The 19,961-nt window shown below is 46.3% G+C and overlaps 1 protein-coding gene and 1 long non-coding RNA gene across 4 annotated transcripts in view; one reads left to right on the top strand and one right to left on the bottom strand.

The window, feature by feature from the left end:
* LOC310754185 overlaps positions 1-18,770 on the top strand; it is a 123,105-nt gene extending 104,335 nt beyond the window's left edge. For both annotated transcript variants that reach the window (XR_014543667.1, XR_014543668.1), the window contains exons 3-4: positions 14,674-15,160; positions 17,178-18,770. This is a non-coding gene — a long non-coding RNA (uncharacterized lncRNA). The remainder of the gene's footprint in view (positions 1-14,673; positions 15,161-17,177) is intronic.
* The window catches only part of GPR50 (G protein-coupled receptor 50), a gene marked incomplete at its 5' end in the record, with an annotated part of 76,665 nt that overhangs the window by 11,401 nt on the left and 45,303 nt on the right, over positions 1-19,961 (bottom strand). The window contains one exon of one of the 2 annotated variants that reach the window (XM_083595751.1): positions 10,452-10,506. The exons of the other annotated variant lie outside the window; for it this stretch is intronic. Coding sequence (XP_083451877.1) covers positions 10,452-10,506 — 55 coding nt within the window. The remainder of the gene's footprint in view (positions 1-10,451; positions 10,507-19,961) is intronic. 2 annotated transcript variants of the gene reach the window in all.

Raw genomic sequence — 19,961 nt, 5'->3', positions numbered from 1 at the left:
CACACACATGAGAAACTTCAGCTCATCACTGTTATGCAAGTTTAATATACTTAAATTCATGCAAATAACCCCTTTCCTTGCAGGAGATTTCCATTGGGAACCAACCCTTAGAAACATTTCAGAGTTGGGCCATCTCAACTGGAACAGCTCCCTCTAGGAAAAGTCACATGCATTTGGTGTAAAACCTAAGCTTATCTTGATGGAACACAGCTGCCTCCTGGACCAAGACCAGCATCTTCTCAAATCTCTTGGAACCACAAGTGTGACATCTATAACTGAAGACATAGGAGGAGGCAGGTTTTCCCACCAGCATCTTTGGGATCTCTAGGGACAAACAAGGCATTGCTAGGCTGGTAGCCATGCCCCACCACCACCACCTCCGCCCAGTGGTGAGCAAGGGTCCCTTTATAGTAAGAAGCAAAGCAGCCCTGAGTGGAACGTCCTTTTCACTATATTGCCTCAGGCCCCTGATGTGGTTGGCTCCAGAGGCATTTGGGGGAAATGGAGATGGGAGGCAGCTGTAGTTTCAGCTAGCACGTTTCTCTGTGGCATACACATTGCCGTGGTAAACAAGTTTTTTAAAAAGAGGGGGAGGGGGAGGAGACTGATAGCCAGAATCAGCTCCCGGTGACCTCTCCTATGTTCATGGGTCTTGGCACCTGCCTGATCATGTCAGATGCTGGCACCAGGCCCGCAACAGATCCACTTCTCCTAGCCCTTGGTTCTCCCTGGTATGAGCCAGGAGAAGAAAACACTGGTGTGGCATCATTGCACTGAGACTTTCACATGTCTCTGGCAGCTCCTTGAGTGGACAGGGAACTCATGTCATGTGTCTTCTTTTACTAGATGTTATGAAGAATATGTGGGGAGGAGATGTGGGGCTGCTGCTCTCAAGGTGAGCCACGTAACCCTTGTATGGCTGTTACATATCATGCCTTAAACTCATTACATATTATATATAAGCAGACATATAGTAAAGATGTGTTACAGAAATTACGGGGGGGGGGGTCACATCTTTAAAGTTGTTAACAGTTACAAATATTATGCCTGAATGTATCCTTTCGACTTGACAGCTCAGGGAATATACCTAGCTTTATGAATCATATAAAATCAACCCCTTTGCCAAGTTCCTCCATTTCAACACCATTTTGCCCTTGGAAAAAGGACTCTTTCCCCTGCCACCTCCCCAAGCTTGAAGACATATGTACACACCTCCTACCCCAGGAAATGCCCAGAGGTGACAATTGCTGGGCTCGCTGTTCTCCAAGGGAAGCCAAATCTCATCACCAGACTTGCCTCAGGCTCCAGACATGCAAAGGAAGTTCTATTGTACTTTGGGTGGTGGGACTTCAGAGGTGTTTGCCTATGCTAATCTTATACAGTGGTACCTCTGGTTACGTACTTAATTCGTTCCGGAGGTCTGTACTTAACCTGAAACTGTTCTTAACCCTGAAGCACCACTTTAGTTAATGGGGCCTCCTGCTGCTGCCGCACCGCCGGAGCACGATTTCTGTTCTCATCCTGAAGCAAAGTTCTTAATCCGAGGTACTATTTCTGGGTTAGCTGAGTCTGTGACCTGAAGCGTATGTAACCTGAAGCGTATGTAACCCGAGGTACCACTGTACCTGGGTCTTACCCTGACATGTCTGCTTATGCTAATCTTGTACCAAGGACTTGTCTGGACATGTTTGCCAAGGTTAAACTAGTGTACCCCCTGTCTACCCCTCCCCTTTTGTGACATGTCAGTGATGTGGCAATAATGTATCAGTGATGCTAAACGAACTGTATTCTGGGATATGGTGGGAAACCTTTAAAAGTCATTGCCACCCTATCCTCAGGGTTCAAAATTTCTCTTTGAACCTGTTGCGCAATAAACTTTGGTCTACAGCTATTTGTTCCGGTTGGTGGCTGGACTCCTTCCTTTATTCTGTAGGGACCTGTGGGCTCTGCCCGACCAGCTGGGTGACTGAGCAGCCTCGCACCTAGATTTTCCGGTTACAGATGCATTGCCAATATTTGGCAAAAACATAATGTTCAGATGAACCACTGAGGACTAGGATCATGGGAAGCTGCCATATACAGAGTCAGACTATTAGTCCATCCAGCTCATTATTATCTACACTAACTGGAAGCAGCTCTCCGGGGTTTCAGAAGGACATTCCCAGCCCTACCTGGCGATACTGGGGATTGAACCAGAGACCTTCTGCCTGCAAAACAAATGCTCAACCTATTTTCCCCAAATTAAAAAAAAGGTAAAGGGACCCCTGACCATTAGGCCCAGTTGTGACTGACTCTGGGGTTGCGGCGCTCATCTCGCTTTATTGGCCGAGGGAGCTGGCGTACAGCTTCCGGGTCATGTGGCCAGCGTGACTAAGCCGCTTCTGGCGAACCAGAGCAGCACACGGAAACGCCATTTACCTTCCCACCAGAGCGGTAACTATTTATCTACTTGCACTTTGACGTGCTTTCGAACTGCTAGGTGGGCAGGAGCAGGGACCGAGCAATGGGAGCTCACCCCGTCGTGGGGATTCGAACCGCCGACCTTCTGATCAGGAAGTCCTGGCTCTGTGGTTTAACCCACAGCGCCACCCGCGTCCCTCTTCCCCAAATTAACAACCAATTAAATGAATTATCAACCCACTTCTAATATTGTCTGCAGTCCAGCTTCTGTCTAGCTTAACCAAGATATCTACCAAGACCACTTTCCAAACCCCTGCAGAAAGTAGTAAGCCCTGCTCAGTTTTCAGCTGGATTTGTGACATTATGACATTCCAGCAAAGGAAATTGGAGACAGCTGCATCACCTCAAACACCAGGCTGGACTCAGATGAGTGAGCCAGCACATCTCTGCTACTAATTTCTGGCTACTCTCCTGTCAACCAGATTTTTCCAATCTCCAGTTTTGTATTATTTTGACAGCCATAAAATCTGAAAAAGAAATTTTGGTTTTCTAATCAGCTGTCAGTCAAAATAGGCCTTTTTTAATATATGCTGAGCTTTGCCAAAAGGACAGAAGGACCTATTTTGACATTTTATAATAGATTTGCATATTATTTCATTTGCAGAAGTATTCATAACAATTCTGATGAGTCCTCATAAAAATCGGATTATTTATAGGTTTCCCTTTGCCGCTGAATGGAAAGCTACAACCATCCTTTATACAGAACATAGGAAGCTGCCTGACCCTGAGATGATTGATCCATCTAGCTTAGTCCTGGCAACTCCCCACTTGAGCAGAATCAACTCCTGCACTACTGCACACATGCACGGCGGCACAAAATAAATAAATGAATACATTCAAACCCAGAAGTGGTGGGAGAGAGCTGAAAAGTGCTCGTGGTTCGTAAGGAGACCCTCCCCAGAGCCTGAAGAGGACCTCAGCAAGCCAAAATTCAAGAAGTAAGGGTTTAAATTATTATTTTTTAAAAAAACTTATGAGCTCTAAAATGGCATGTGGGAGCTCTCACAACTGTGGCACTACCCTTCTCAATAGCTGTTGGGCAGGAAGCTGTATTGCTCAGACGCATTGTTCCCTGTCCTTTCTGGCTTTCTGAAGACAAAGAGAATGGAGAGCAGCTAAAAAAACAGGTGTTTAGAGGCTTTAGATGGTGCTCATTTTACTTATGCATGCGGAGGCCCACAACATAACCCCAACGAAAGCAGGGGGAGTTGCCTGTGCTGTCTAGACACTTCCGGGGTACAGTCATACCTCGGGTTGAAGTTGCTTCAGGTTGAGCGCTTTCAGGTTGCGCTCCACAGCGACCCGGAAGTAACGGAACGCTTTACTTCCGGGTTTCGCCGTTCGCACATGTGCAGACGGTCAAAATGACATCATGCGCAGAAGCGTTGAATTGTGACCCACGCAGACGTGCATACGCGGGTTGCATTTGCTTCTGGGTGCGAACGGGGCTCCGGAACGGATCCCGTTCGTATCCAGAGGTACCACTGTATTAAGATTAGCTGCAGTTCTCACTCAGGGCCACCAGTATGCAAATGAAGGATTGAGAACTGTCGCTCACTGATTGGTTAGCTAGTTGGGAGTTGTTACTGTTACAAGTTACTTAAAGCAGCCAGCTAGGCTGAAGTCAGTCTGACTCCATGAGCAGTTCTAACTCCTGTAATAAAGAGCTGTGAATCCAACAGAGTTGTGTCTATCCATCTTTCCCACTATTTAACAGTTTCAGAAAGGGGTGTCTTCAATCCTACGTGGATTAAAAGAAGAGGTCTTTTGCATGCAAAGAAGATAATCCACCACAGTTACACCCCATCTGTGCATCCCATCCCATCTCTATTACAATTATTTGTAATAACCATTTTATCTTCAGAACAACTCAATAAATTAGATCTGTAAAAATCAGGGATGGATATGCTAATAGATCCATGAATCAGTCAACCCAAGTCCTCTTTAAATTTATACAAAAAAATAATAATACACAAAACATAAGAATAAATATTGTCAGCTCACATTAACAATAAGAATAATCCATCAGCCATCACTGATATATATTAATATACACCATCCATCTGCTCTGTTAATAATAATAATATTTTTTTTCATTGAAAAATTGCTTCCTATGAGGCATTCCAAAGCAATTTACATCTACAAAGATTACATACATAAAAGCAATTAAAACAATTACCGTATTTTTCGCACCATAGGGCGCACCGGACCATAGGGCGCACCCAGTTTTTTGGGGGGGAAATAAAGGGGAAAAATTATTCCCCCCCCCAGGCGCGGGGCTGGGGCCGGGGAAGCTCGAGCTTCCCCCGACCCCAGCCCCCAAACAGGCAGCTCTCTGCAAGCCGTGGGAGCGCTCCCACTGCTTGCGGAGAGGTCCGCGAAGCCTGGGCGCGCTGATCGCAGCGCGCGCAGGCTTCGGCATGCTGGCAACTCTCTGCAAGCAGCGGGACCGCTCCCGCTGTTTGCGGAGAGGTCCGCGAAGCCTGGGCGCGCTGATCTCAGCGCAGGCTTCGGCATGCTGGCAACTCTCCGCAAGCAGCGGGACCGCTCCCGCTGTTTGCGGAGAGGTCCGCGAAGCCTGGGCGCGCTGATCTCAGCGCGCGCAGGCTTCGGCATGCTGGCAACTCTCCGCAAGCAGCGGGACCGCTCCCGCTGTTTGCGGAGAGGTCCGCGAAGCCTGGGCGCGCTGATCTCAGCGCGCGCAGGCTTCGGCATGCTGGCAACTCTCCGCAAGCAGCGGGAGCGCTCCCGCTGTTTGCGGAGAGGTCCGCGAAGCCTGGGCGCGCTGATCTCAGCGCGCGCAGGCTTCGGCATGCTGGCAACTCTCCGCAAGCAGCGGGAGCGCTCCCGCTGCTTGCGGAGAGGCCCGCGAAGCCTGGACGCGCTGAGTTCAGCGCGCGCAGGCTTCGGCATGCAGGCAAGTCTCCGCAAGCAGCGGGAGCCCAGCGCTGGGCTCCCGCTGCTTGCAGAGAGGTGTGCGAAGCCTGGAGAGGGTGAGGGGTCGGTGCGCACCGACCTCTCTCACTCTCCAGGCTTCAGCGAAAGCCTGCATTCGCACCATAGGACGCACACACATTTCCCCTTCATTTTTGGAGGGGAAAAAGTGCGTCCTATGGTGCGAAAAATACGGTAAGAGTGGGAAACAGTGGGATGCAATCCCAAATTAATACATGCCTCTGAAGCTGCCTAAACCACTAGCAGCATCTGTGGTGGAGCATAAACCACCAAAGTGGCTCATTTCGCATAGAAATCCATTCCTAATCCATCCGTCCAAAAGATTTAAGCACCTTTTTGTGTATGTTTGTATTTTAAAGGACTTTTCCCCACTTGGGAATAACTGGGAGGCCAAGGCAACGCTACTTAGGATGGCAGGAACCCAACATAAACAAAATGAAGCCATTTTGCTCTGTTGAGTCCAAGAATTATGCAAACCAGACAGAGGTCTTTAATTTTAGCACAAAGCCATCCCAGAGTAGTACTGGGATGCATGTTCCACGTGCTTCTCATTCCCTTTTGGATCAGTTCTGGGATCAAGGGAGGCATAAGTATTGGGTAATGCTGAGCACCTGGAAAATATGCCTTATGAAGCAGTAATGGAAGTTAACCCATTGCCCGTGGTGGCTGGTGCCCGTTTGGGGCCAGTGGGGCTGAATGCAGGGAGGCTAAGAGTACGCAGAGCCAGAGCTGACAGCAGGCTGATCCAGATACTTACAACAGAGAGAGGCTGTTCTGGTTTTGCTCCCATCTTCCTCTTGCCTGAATTCTGCAACGGCAACACTGAGACTAAAGAAGAAGTAGCAAATGCTATCACCCCTGAATTGGCTGTAAGTCAGGAGGAAGAGAGGTGGAGGCTGACTGAGTTTGTTGGGGGCAGTGCCTCATTTGCCCAAATGGACCAAGCCTCCACTGCGTATGGAGAAGCTCTTTAAGTTTAAAAGTCCTTTATGATTGCAGTGCAGAAGGATGTCAAAGACACCAGTCCGTCATCAGTGATGCTGGGGGCTGGTGGAGAAGTTTCACAGGCATGAACAGAAACACTGGAGAAGCAGGTGAAACTGGGAAGAAGTAGTGATCGACAGTTCTCTATTTACCTCCTTGTCCTTTTGGTGACAAGATGAACCACCAGTGCTTCTCATACTGCTTGCTGTCAGGTCCAACTCCAATGCAGTTAAGAATAGAGCTGGCTAAAATTTGGAAAACCAAACTTTCCATCCAAATTGGGTTGGGGAGCATGGTGTAAGAATCAGTGGGAGCAACCCCACCCTTTGCTAATTCCAGAGGTTGTGGGAAATGTTTTGGCGGGGGGGGGGGCTTACTGGAGCTCTTCAAAGCTCCATCAAGGTAGCAGCTGCTATCTTAATGCCCCAGAATGCCCTATTTTGACAAGGAACTTGCAGGGCTGAGGGGCAGATGATGGCCACCACAGAAAAAAAAAATGGCAGCTCCCAGGGGGTATCACCTGAGCCACTCTGGCCTATCAGCACAGCCTGCAGTTCTCTTCTTTGGTCTTGTTATGAGACTGGCTGCAGTTCTCACTCTGGGCCACCAGTATGCAAATGAAGGATTGAGAGTTGTTTTCACCTATTGGGTAGTTAATTGGAAATCGTTACTGTTACAAGTTATTGAGCATTATATAAGACAGGCAGCTTCGTTGTTGTTCAGAGACTTAGAGCAGTGCTAACTGCTCTAATAAAGGGCTGTGTCTGTCACCCATCTTTCTGACTATACAACAGGTACAAAGGTTAAATTCCAAGTTTACAAGTGGAGCACTGCCTCACCAATCTCAGTCTGTCTGCCTCAGTCAACCCCATCTGCCTGTTTCTTCCTTAAAACAACCCCAAGGGAGAGAGGAGGGGAGGCTGCTTCAGCTAGAGTCCACCATTTCCACCAGAGGTGCAGAATGGGGTCTGTTTCTAACCAGCAGTTTGCAGGTGGCTGCGCCCCGGCCAGACGAGGAGATATTTATTATAAGATATCTAAGATATTTCTTAGATATTTAGTATCTGTAAATATCTTATGTAAATTTTTCTGGCTTATTTCCAGTTTTCCTTTTTGATGATTGTTCACAAACTTGAGGGTGTGAGAAATAGCCAAAGCATGTGGTGGGCATTTGCACCAGAGGGGCATAGAGGGGGCACACTCTTTGCACCTTGCCACTTTCCCACATGAGAGCTGGTTAAGGGGTGGGGGGAGTTTCCCCTATCTTCCTACGACCAATGAGAGAATTGGACTTCTGAAATAACAGTGATTTATCTGCAAGCCAAGAGGAACAATGTTCTTGGGGGGGGTTGATTGCAGCTTCTTCCACCCACTAGTTTGCAGAATTGTTTTGGAAATTCTTTAGGTCAGTCTCCCCGACCTTTTTTTAAATGACAAGATGGTTTCTAAAACTCTTCAGCTTGGTCTTGCAAATAAATCCCTGCTTGGAATAGGCAATATCATTACCATTTTAGACAGTGATGGACACTATGCATTAGGGCAAGCAATGTAAATTGCAGTCAGGCCGGTGCCAAGTCTGTACTCGGGGTCACTGCGGAATAGGGAGCGCTGAATGTATGGCGACTTCTTGCGTGGCTACATTATTGTGTACTAGGAGACAAAACGAATGTAACTCCCATGTTTACTGCTAGCGACCAAAGCTTGTTTTGTGTCAAACTCTTTGACTTTTCACGAAGCAGGTGGGTGGGTTGGTGGGAGAGGGTGGGGATGAGAGGGTGACTGTGTGGGGTTCTTTTTAGAGGGGAGAGGGTCATGTCTGAGCTGGAGAACTCTGTTCAAGCAATCAGCTATCCTGCTGATTATGTCTGGTGGTGACGTCAATAATCCCCACGACAGCATTCCCCTCCCCTTCGCTATTTTCATTTTTGTACAAAACGATGGAAACAAATAAAGAATATGGATCATTTTTTTAAAAAACCACCACAAGGGGCAGCCCTTTACTGTCAGTTTCCTCCATCTCCTTAGTCTCTGTTTTGCCCCTGTAGAACACAGCAGGGAGCACAACGGGGACAAAACTAGAATGAGCCCGTTCCACCTGCCATTGGTTCCAGGTCCATCTACCATGGGGCTCCCTGTCTTCTGGCCCTTCAAGTCACAATACGCACCAGTCAGCAGCCACAGTCTCACACATCACTTGGGATTCCACTCTGAGGAACTGCTTGCAGATTTGAGCCTTGGCAGCTGCACAGCATGCTGGTGCAAGACCTCATTCCCTGACAACTCCCTTACAGATGGCAGAAGGTCATTCAGCAAATGCAAACCCCCAACATTCCTGCCTCAAAGGTAAAGGGACCCCTGACCATTAGGTCCAGTCATGACCAACTCTGGGGTTGCGGCACTCATCTCGCTTTATTGGCCGAGGGAGCCGGCGTACAGCTTCTAGGTCATGTGGCCAGCATGACTAAGCCGCTTCTGGCGAACCAGAGCAGAGCATGGAAACGCCATTTACCTTCCCGCCGGAGCAGTACCTATTTATCTACTTGCACTTTGATGTGCTTTCGAACTGCTAGGTTGGCAGGAGCAGGGACCGAGCATTGGGAGCTCACCCCGTTGCGGGGATTCGAACCGCTGACCTTCTGATCGGCAAGTCCTAGGCTCAGTGGTTTAACCCACAGCGCCACCTGCGCCCCACATTCCTGCCTTAGCTACCAGAAAGTGGTAGGTGATGGCTTATTAGGGCAGAAGGCAATGGCAGCTTTCCCCATTACTAGTGGTCAAAGCCTTCTGGAGCATTTGCTCACGCACACACACCCCAATCTATCTCCATGGCTGGGAATGAGAAGCTTTTGGGTCATTAGGTAGGACAGAAGAATTTCCTGCAAGTGAGAGATGGGTTAAGTATTCAGGGGCCTTGTGCTGCCTTTCTGATATCTGTTTCTCATATTACAGTGTCAACAGCCATACCAGTAACACACACACATAGCTGGACTGCTGCTGCTGCTGCACATGTGCTTTGCACATGAAAGATCTACACAGCCTAATTTCAGATGTCTTGCTTCATGTGTCACAAGGAACAGCAGTGGGTGTGAATGTGGACCATAATGAAGTGGTGGCTGCCAGGGCTCCACGGAAAGTGCTGTGCTCCCGAAACGCTGGTGGGGGTTCCTCTCCTGCTCCACAGAAAGTTGGAAAGTAAATATGCTGGTGGCAATCCAGTGTGTGTGTGTGAGGCCAGCACCGCCATAGCAAAAAGGAATGGGGGAGTTCTTCACACAGTCCCCAAAGCATTTGGAGAAGGAGACCAAGGTCCCTGAGGAGCCAGGATGCAGTGGGATAGGAAAGCGCAGAAGAAAAGCTTGTCCCTTGTCTCCTCATCCTGCTGAAGACAAATAATCTTCTGAAGGCGATCAGATGTGAGATAGCCTTGCCCAGGCATAGGCAAACTCAGCCCTCCAGATGTTTTGGGATTACAACTCCCATGATCCCTAGCTAACCGGACTGGTGGTCAGGGATTATGGGAATTGTAGTCCCAAAACATCTGGAGGGCTGAGCTTGCCTATGCCTGGCCTTGACTCTTCTTCTGACAGATCTTGCCATGCTCAATGTCTGTTCCTCACCAAGTGGTATTCAAATGCATTCATTAGCCGCAATCTTGCTGCTCCTCCATGCATTCAGTCAACCTTTGGGAAGATGGTTTGAAAAGATGTACTGGTGTTTTGCAAACAAGTGAATATCATTCTGTGCCCTTCTGCATTTGTGGGTTTGCACCGCTTCTCGTTTTCGTCATCTACAACTGATCTTGCTTATTTTTGTTGTGTGAGAGTTTTTTTTAAAGCAGGCTTTAGGGGTTTTTGCTATTTATATATTAATTCTAAATTGCTTGTATGTAATTGATTTAATTACGCGCTACTTTGATAGCACAGCACTGAAAAACAATATATGCATTCTGTGAGCAAATTAGTACTGTAGTTACAAGTGAATTAAGTGCAGGCACAGGGTGGGCACAGGAGTCAATAAAGATTTTCTCATGCCAGTGACTTTGTTAGACTTACTTGCAAGGGCAGGGCAGACAGTATTCTCCACATTTGCAACACGGGATAAAACAGTCTGTAACAGACCAAGTTATGAGACCAGGTTAGCAAGAGCTTCTCTCTATCTCATTCTGCAAGTGGGAAAGCCCAGTCTAACTCACTTTACCTCCAGCTTGTTTCCAAGCTCATATGAATCATAGAATCATAGAATCATAGAGTTGGAAGAGACCACAAGGGCCATCGAGTCCAACCCCCTATGAGAAGCTGAGCTTGGGAACATGCCTTCAGGAACTGAGAATGGAATCCTTTTTAGGGATCAGCCAGTCAGTCATGCAGAGTAAGCCCCTGGCTTTGATTCTGGTTTCCCTTTCTGAGTAACTCAATCTTCCGCCAAGGTTCTTATTGTCCAGTGAAAAAGAGAAGCAAAGTTTGCTGGGAAAGCTGTATCCTTCCCTTGCTCTTAAGCATCCTCTTTTTTTTCTTTTTTCTTTTTTGAAGTGGCAACAACCATTAAATAAGAAAACTGCCCACCCCCTACTTTCCCTGCACATAAACAGTCCACCCAGAATCTTAGGCTGCCTGTTAAGCCTTTTCTGCCAGTCATGGATTAATGTTCCTTGGAAGAGAAGGGTTCTCATGTGCTTGGAGCTGTGTTTTGAAGCAAGGAAAGCTGGACTGAATCAAGGAATGTCACTGTTGCATGCACTCCAATCTCCAAGCAGTGAGATACTTTTGAGGTGCCTGCACAGACCTGAGGTTGGGTTTCCTTGGAATGCAGGTTACCAGAGACTACTGTGTCACTGGCGATACAGTGGTACCTCAGGTTACATACGCTTCAGGCTACAGACTCCGCTAACCCAGAAATAGTGCTTCAGGTTAAGAACTTTGCTTCAGGATGAGAACAGAAATTGTGCTGTGGCAGCGCGGTGGCAGCAGGAGGCCCCATTAGCTAAAGTGGTGCTTCAGGTTAAGTACAGATTCAGGTTAAGAATGGACCTCCGGAACAATTTAAGTTCTTAACCTGAGGTACCACTGTATATGGTTTTACTTACACACATATGCAGACTGAGTGTATGATGGCTCATGGCATTAACATTCCAGCAGACCCTGCTTCTCTACTGGGTTTCCAGGGTTCCCCAAAGTTATAGCTTTGGTTTCAGCACAGAAAGCAGTTCAAGCCTCTCAGTGCTCCTTCAGACGCCATTTGCATTGTGCACTCATCTTCAAACATATGAAGGCTGGCAACATCAACCCCGCTGTGTGAGAATCCCTTGCAAGACAACCACAGTGCCTAAAGACAAGGCAGGTTGTGTATCCACAACAGTGAACAGAGGAGAAATGACTGCTGGGAGGAACGCAGAGAGGAGAAATGCCATGGTGCATCTGCAGCAACGCAGCCACACACCTTCATCTGCCCTAGCTGCAGCAAAACATGTCTCTCCCGTATTGGTCTCCACAGGCATAACAGGCACTGTAACCTTCCAAAAGTTTGACTTCACCCCCAAAGACACACTCTTCCATTGCCTCCCAAGACAGACAGATGCCAACATCTTGACTTATGCTCCTGATGTTATAAAGGTGGTTACATGCAATCTGGCTTTCAATGCCATTCGCACCTGCAAAAGGTTTGGGCTAGACATACTGCTTTGCTTCCAACTGGTGCACGTCCTCTTGTTGAACACCTGCAAGAGTTTACACCAGACTGATCCTTGGCCTATTACTCTCCTACACCTTACAGGATTGCATTGCCTCTTGCCATGGAAGGTGGCGGAGAGGTCTTTCTCCTTTCTTCTGGAAGCATCTCAAGCAAGTAGTCTCTATGACAACACAGTTTTTCTCGGTCAACTCTTTTTAGTCCCTCAAAGAGGTACATGATAGGCTTGGCTACATCCATTAACTTAACAAAGGCTGCATTTACACAACATTTTTTTTCTAGAATCAAAGGGGATCAAGTGCTTGTTTTTTCCATGTAATCCACATATAACCAAGATCTATTGCATACTTTTTTGCCCCTGAAAAGTGCTTCTTGAGAAATTGGCTTTATGCCTAAAATAAAAGCTCGCTGCATATTGATTCTCCTTTACCCTACAGCAGAGGTTTTCAAACCTTTTGAGTCTACGGCTCCCTACATTCTTTCTGCACTCAATGTGAGGAGGCAGTCCTGTGGGGCTCAGGAGCCCAGTTATGTCACCCCTTGCCTGCAGAGCTGGCAGCCTCTCACCCTCCCTTGTAGAGTTCCCCCAGCCTCCTCTCCCCTCTCCTTGGGAGTCCTCCAGGCAGCTGCTGCTGCTGCCCCTGGTCACTGAGCTGCCCCTCCCTGCCCCAAAGAGAGGTGCCTCCTCACACTGCCCCACAGTGGCCTGGGAAGAAAATTCTCCCAGCCTTAGTGGCCCAACAGAGACTGGCCAAAGATGACTGTGAGGCCAGCACCTTACCTTGGGAGGCAGCAGTGGCAACAGCGGGCACTGCCGGGCCTGCATGGCAGACTGTCTCCCCTTCAGCACCGGGCACTCAGCTCCCAGGCAGGCCTTGCACACAGCAAGCACAAGAAAGGCCAGTGCAGTGCCTGCCTGCCTGGTCTCCCACTTGTCTGTCCATTCCCAAAAGCAAGGGCTAGAGGACTAGCTGGCTGGGCTCCCTCCTCCGCTTGCTTGCTTGCTTATTCAACTCCTGGCAACCAGCACCCCCTGGCCAGCCCCAGAGACATCATTCACCTGGGGAGCTTATAGCCGGTGCTGCTGCAACAAACAGCTGTGCAAGCCTTTGGGAGGCAGAGACACGAGAGGGCATCAGAGGAGGGAGGGAAAGAAAGAGAGACGGAGGCCAATGTTGCCTGCGGCACCCCTGACCATTTTTCAAGGCACCCCGGCACACTGGTTGAAAATCACTGCCCTACCATATGACCATGGAAAAAAACAGGCTAAAACAGATTTAGGCTGCCTTAGCAATGTAGGGGTGTATTTTCAACTACCTGTTGACTCCGGGTGTATACCAAGATTACAATCATGAATTTCTTCTTCATTCACCTGGGCTGTATGTAGGGAGGAAAAGACATGGATAACCTAATCATTGGAGATTGAGTACTTGCTTTTTTTCTATGTAGTCTACACACTAGGTTTACTGCATATTTCTTGCCCCTGAAAAGTGCTTCAAGAGAAACTAGTTGCATTACAAAAATAAATGTGCACTGCCAATTAATTCTGCATTGCCCTGTACTCAGGGTATTTTCCCTCAGCCAGAGCTCATCAATCAGAGCTCAGCGACAGCACCTGTCAGGTGGGCACTATTGCCATTCTAAGAGAAGAAGGGAGAAGTTCACAGTGAGCTCCGGCACCTCTTTTTCTAGAAAAGTAGCACTGGCTGTACCTGTTTGAAAACACATGTGTACCTACACCTGCCCAATGATGTGGGAGGGCATACCTCAAGTCTGCAATTACCACTTCTTTCTTCATTCACCTGGGCAGGGAGGGAAACGTATGGGAAACCTAATCAAAGACCTATCAAGTAACCACACACAACCTTGTGGATGAACGATTCTGGATTGAGGAAAAACTACATTTTGGTGCTACAGACAGGTTAGTGTGTATGAAGGCCAAGAGACGGGTTTGACCACTTCAACAGTTCCTTCAACATTATACAGGTATAAAACTACAGAGGGGACCCAAAGGTAATATCTAAACCAACCAACCCCTCACCCCATCCTACAATATAATGATATCTTGCTTTCGATGCGAACTCTCTTCAAAAGAATCAATAGCCAACAAGGCATATGAAGCTGGAGGAAGAGACAAACAAGGAACAAGCTTCAGCTATGATTCTCCTGGTGCACAAAAAATTGTGCGCAATTTTTTCTCTGGAATAAGAAGATGGTGAGATAAAGCCAACAAGCTCAAATAAAGCTGGAAAGGATGAAGGTGCTTCTAAAGACACCTGTGCTAACAAGGACTCCTAAGTCTGCTAATTCCATATCTTCGCTCAGTTTTCTTTGCTCAGCCAAAGCTGTGTGGTATAAAGAATGGAAGAGTGTTTTCCGCTGCTTCTCTGCAAGGGCCACAGATCTACTTTTGCCTGTGTTGGAGGTGTAGAAGGCAGGTGATTCTGATGCTATCTCTGCACCAGGTGCAACTCTGTCATTACATTATTCCTCTTGCAGAGATGCTGCAGAGCTGAGGGTGCTTCTTGCACCTCTTTCCCCAACTCAAAACTGTCCTGAAACAGGATCCCTGTGTCTTTTCCCCTGCAGAGTGAAAAGCAACCTGGAGATGGTGACTTTTAACAGAAGATAAGCGGGGAAGAAGGATATGCAGGTCACGGCAGTCCACTGAAACAAGGAGCTGCACGCAACTGCTTTTCAACTGAAAACCAAACAAAAAAGCATCCCTCCAGGTTTGCCAGGTTCCGGTTTTCAGAATAGGCTGCTTGATTTGAACTGACTATCTATTACCAGATACAGAAAAGTGGGTCCCCACCTCCTTTGCAGGCTTCAATGCATTTCCCTCAAAAAGTTTATAGGGCATATGTATACCAAAAAATCATGAAAACAAGACTGTCCTTGTAATAACAGAGAGGTAGAATCAGCAGCACTTTTTTAAAAAAACTGGATTTTTTTATCCTGGGGTGATGAGAGAGGCAGAGAAACTGTGATAATACTCCATTACACAGACCATCCCAGGCCCGTCTTCAGAGTCTCTGATCGTTTTATTGGATGGAGAGCTCTGGTTTTTTAACAGGTAAGTTGCAAAAATTATCACTGTTTCCATTAATCTATTATTGCTTTCTGAGGTTTTCCCCCCACACCTTTTCTCTGTATTTCTCTGTATTTTCTCTGTATTTTACATCCTATAACTTTTTATTTCTAGTCAGTGGGCTATAAATTATTAACATTTAGTTTGAGGTTCAGAGGGGCAGGGCTGTAAGCAGAGAGAGTGTTTCTAAATCTCCCGTGTGTCTTTTAGTTTAGTTCTCATCTATCAGAAGTTTGGGAAATCTTTGTTCAAGCCATTCCAGATCATTGGTTATAAAACTGGGTGTAGAACTCTAAAAAAAGGGGAAAAGGGGTAGGGGTGGGGAAGGATATTTTAAAACTCATTTTAACCATGGTAATGGCAACACCATTGCCTGTCCCGAAAGCCTAACTACTTTCCAGTCCTCGGAGAAAACATTTCTCAGAACACAAAGTCTTCATTATAACAGATGAGCATGCATTGGCTGCCAGCGCGAGACAATCCAATTAAGAGTTCTTTACTTTGCAGCGTCACTTGGAAAGTTAACGTGCATAAGCGTAATTCTGGGGGGCTGCCTGGCACACCAGATTATAGCATTTCATCTTATTTAATGATACTCAGAATTCAGCTAGGCAGACTCCTTCAACACATCCATTAAGTTTTGATGGACCGAGTCCTGTGGTTTCATAAATGGCAACAGGCCCACACTCTCACTTAAGCAAGCTTGGTTTAATGGTTTTTTTAAAAAATAAATAAACAAGAAAACCACTTCCTTACAAAATGTGTAACCCACCTGGAAGGAATAGCAGTAACTCTCAGTCATTGCCATTGCCAGACTGTTAACAGCTGCCAGCAAACAAATAACACTGCGTGCAAACGGCAGAGTGTTTACAAAGCCATCTAAAAATGGTGTGGGGAACCAGATCCAGTCACCAGGCAAGATCCTTATCTCCACCACCACACACCCCACAGGTGGGTGGAGCTTATTGATCATTGGGTCTTGTGTGGCTGTGGCTGGTAGGGCAGAAAACAGGGAGCCCAAACAGTAGCTGGAGCCAAACCCAACAACAGGCAGAGCCAACTAATTCACATTTTGCACCATTCTCCACCCAACTGAGTTCTGCAAGGGACAACAATGAGACTAGAGAGGAGGAAACTGACAGAGTTTCCCAAAAAAAGGGGAACTACTCTGGGAACTGTGGTTCAGTGAGGGGAATAGGGAGTCTCCTAACAATGCTCAGCATCTTCAACCAGCTACAGTTCCAAGGGTTCTTTGGGAGATGCCATGGCTGTTTAAAGTGGTATGATACTGCTTTAAATGTGTGGTGCAGATGCGATCTAGATTATGCAAGGAAAGAGACCTCAGGCAATTTACTCAATTTACATAATATATAAATTGGTGGCTAAAGAACCTTTACATTCATTTAAACTGCCTGGATGTAAAATGTGTCCCCCCCCCCCTTTCTTTAGCATTGTTTAAATTTCTGCAAGTGCACCCAGTGTAACTTGGTAGAGCAAGTTCTGAAACTGATTGCAGTTCAAAAATGTGACACCTTGTTAAAAACACACAGATATACACGCACACACTTTTCCTCATGCCAAGTCAACTACAGAATTCATAAAATACCAGGTGGCACCAAATAAGCTTATCTCACAATAAATCTGTTAAGTATTTAAGGTGACACAAGACTTCACTGCGGGGGTTTTTCCAAAGCACACACACAACCAAAACCTTACTGGACCAAATTTTAATAACTGTTCTCTTACATTCCCTTCTCTTTATGGGATTTGCTCTCAGTTCACAGAGGGACACAGTCATCTGGCTGACATCACTGCCAGTCCAATAAAGTGAAGATATACAACCCACAACAGTAAGAAATATCCCTCTTGATGTTGTTGCTTACATATTTCTGCCCTTCAAATTTGGCTCTTGTCCTTCCATCAACACTGCAATGCTTTCAGCAATTATTACTTAGCCATTGTTTTGTTTCTTGAAGTGTTTTGTTTTTTTAAATATGCTTAGGAAAAGCACCAGCGCATTCATCCAAGCAAGATGCCGCAGCAGTTGAATGCAGCAAGCCAAGGATCTCTTTGGAACTGGCAACCAAGAAGCTAAAGGCAATGGAACAAACTGTTTTCATTGACACCCAGCCAATGACTTAAACGGAGACCCCCCCGCCAAAAAAAAGAACAGATACCCACCGGACACTGAAAAGCAAGGCGTGAGTCCCAGAGGGCACAGCTTGCCAACATGCTATCATCAACCTGTGTCTTTTGGCTCTGCTAGACTATAGCCTTTATTAGGACTGCTGCTGAACACTGCCCAAAACATTGATTTGCCAGTAATTAGTTCATCCAGATAATGCAGAACAGGCAACTTGTGGCTCTCCAGATATTGTTGAAGTACAACTCCCGTTGTTAGAGGGAAGGGGTGTAGTGGAATGTTGGACTGGGATCAGGGAAAAACACACATAAATCCCTCCTTAGCCACAAAGCTTACTGTGTGACTTTGGGCTTGTCGCTCCCTCTTTCTCTGTCATAGCCTAACTCACAGGGCCGTTGTAAGGATAGAATTAGCAGAGGGAACATGGTTAAAGGCTGCAGCCCATGCTTATTATCTGTATCTTTTGATGGTAATGTAGAAGCACCTTCTAAAGACTTGATTAGGTTTATGCTTGTGGCAACAAATTAAATGATGGTACAGCAATGGGAAAATGCTTATAGTTCCAAATATCTAGAACTGGTGCACCAAACTTCGGGATTTAGCAATAAAGGAGAAACTGGCATGTCACCTTAGAAACCCAAAGGAAACAGATTCATTTTGAACACCTTGGTATTATTACTTCTTTCATTAATCAGGAAGAGAGTGAGACACAATTCCCAGTCACGTATATACAGATTTAGGACTCAAAAAGTTCGAATGTGTAACTGCAGTCTGGAGTCAGGAGATGCTACTTTTAAGGACGGTCCCCAAGATGACCTAAGTGTCAGAGAAATGCAAACTATATATATGTGTGGGTGTTCCTCACCAGCAGCTGGGATGTTATCCTGCACTGTTATATATGGATTTACATTTTAGGTGTGTTTTATGCTGGATGTGTTATCTTGGAGTATTATTTATCTCTCAGAATAGTATTTATTTTATTTTATTATTTTATTTTATTTATTTTATTTTATTTGAGTAGGGACATGAATACCTTGAACTCATGGGAGGAATCACAGAATTATGACTGTAATAAACAAGTGTGCAAAGTCCAGGTGAGGCTGAGGTCCATGGAAGTGAACAGCAGTCACAGGGGGGGCAGGTTGGGTTTCAAATGGCCACAACCTATATGACTACTCTAACTACCGGTTGCTCGCAATGAGTGACCAAACCTGAAGCAGCAGCTTATATTGAAGGGGAAACTATGGGAAAACTTTCTACATGTGGAACTCCAAACCATAATTTGTGTTCCAAGTAAAGCATGGTTTATGCAGTCTCTCTCTTCACTGACTTCCCTATGAATCTCAGTAACCTGGAACAGCTGGAAGAGCATCTCAAACCATGGTTTTGTTGGTTCAGCTTAATGCCAAACTAGTTAGCTGAAACTGTGATTTGCAGACAAGCCTCAGACAAACTATGGTTTCAGGTCCTGATTTGGTGGGCTCAGACGATAGCATTATTCAAGATACCATGGCAAATTATTGTTTGCCATTAAGTCTGAACTGGATTCCATATTCCACAAAAAGGCAGCACAGCTGTAAACCCTGAAGTCTGGAGAAGCATCTGTTGCCTTCTACACATTTATCCAATACGCTACCTTGTAAACTTTCAGCTCATTGCAGATTTTGTCCCCACCCCACCCCAGCCTGCAAGTTGATTCAAAGAAATTGATTTATTCATGGGTCAAGCCACCGTTCTGTCTGTTAAAGTATTCCCCATAAATTCTCTTGGTTTATTGTACTGCTAGGTCATCGCTATAAAAGAGCTCATCTCATTTTAGACAGAAGCTTTCAAATCCATGTATTATTCAGAATTAATAAGCTCATTATGCCACTCTCAGTCCATGTAATCACTGGCTAGAAATTTTTTTGGAAGAATGATGGGATCGTCATGGTGCTATTGCAATAGATGGGGATCATTTTACAAGGAAGCATTTCCGTTTCAAAACGACAACCAGGCAGACAGGATGCATGTGTCCCAGATTCTACGCACGCTCAAGCATCAACGCTTTTTGCATTTAGTAAAACCTAAGCTAGGGACATGATTCTGTTTCCACACACCCCATTTAACACCCAAAATCCTATGAAGTGGGTTCAGCTGAGGGACAGTGACTGGCTCCTCAATCCTAGACTAACCACTCTGTCGCACTGGGCCTCGTATTGACATGTCCTGACACATTCACAAGACCAGCCACCAGGCCAGAAATGCCAGCACAGAATTTAACACATGGTAACGTGTCACTTCACTGAGGGCAAGTGCAGTCTTATGCTTAGGAGGATGAATATGGATTCAAACCTGTGTTTCCCTGGTTGTCGTTCCAACACTTCTGAGGCTGAACCTATGGCCTCCATCACTGAACCTTGCCCTCTTCCAGATTTTATGGAGCTTTATCTTATATGTGTGCATCCCCTTTCTAATGAGTATCCCAGCACAGAATTTAATTTGCACACAAAGGACTGTGACTTTATTTTTATAGAAAGCAGAGATTTTCCTACGATCACCCACTGAGATTTGTTCTATGATCCCAAGTGCTGAGAGACAATCAAAATGTCAGTCGCTGGCAATATCATTTTACACAGGGAATGCCTACTTTCCTAGAACAGC

This window comes from Podarcis filfolensis (genome assembly GCF_964270895.1).
Source record: "Podarcis filfolensis genome assembly, chromosome: Z".
Classification (NCBI taxonomy): Eukaryota; Metazoa; Chordata; class Lepidosauria; order Squamata; family Lacertidae; genus Podarcis; species Podarcis filfolensis.
Note: the sequence above shows the minus strand (reverse complement) of the source record. Positions and strands in the feature narration are given on the sequence as shown.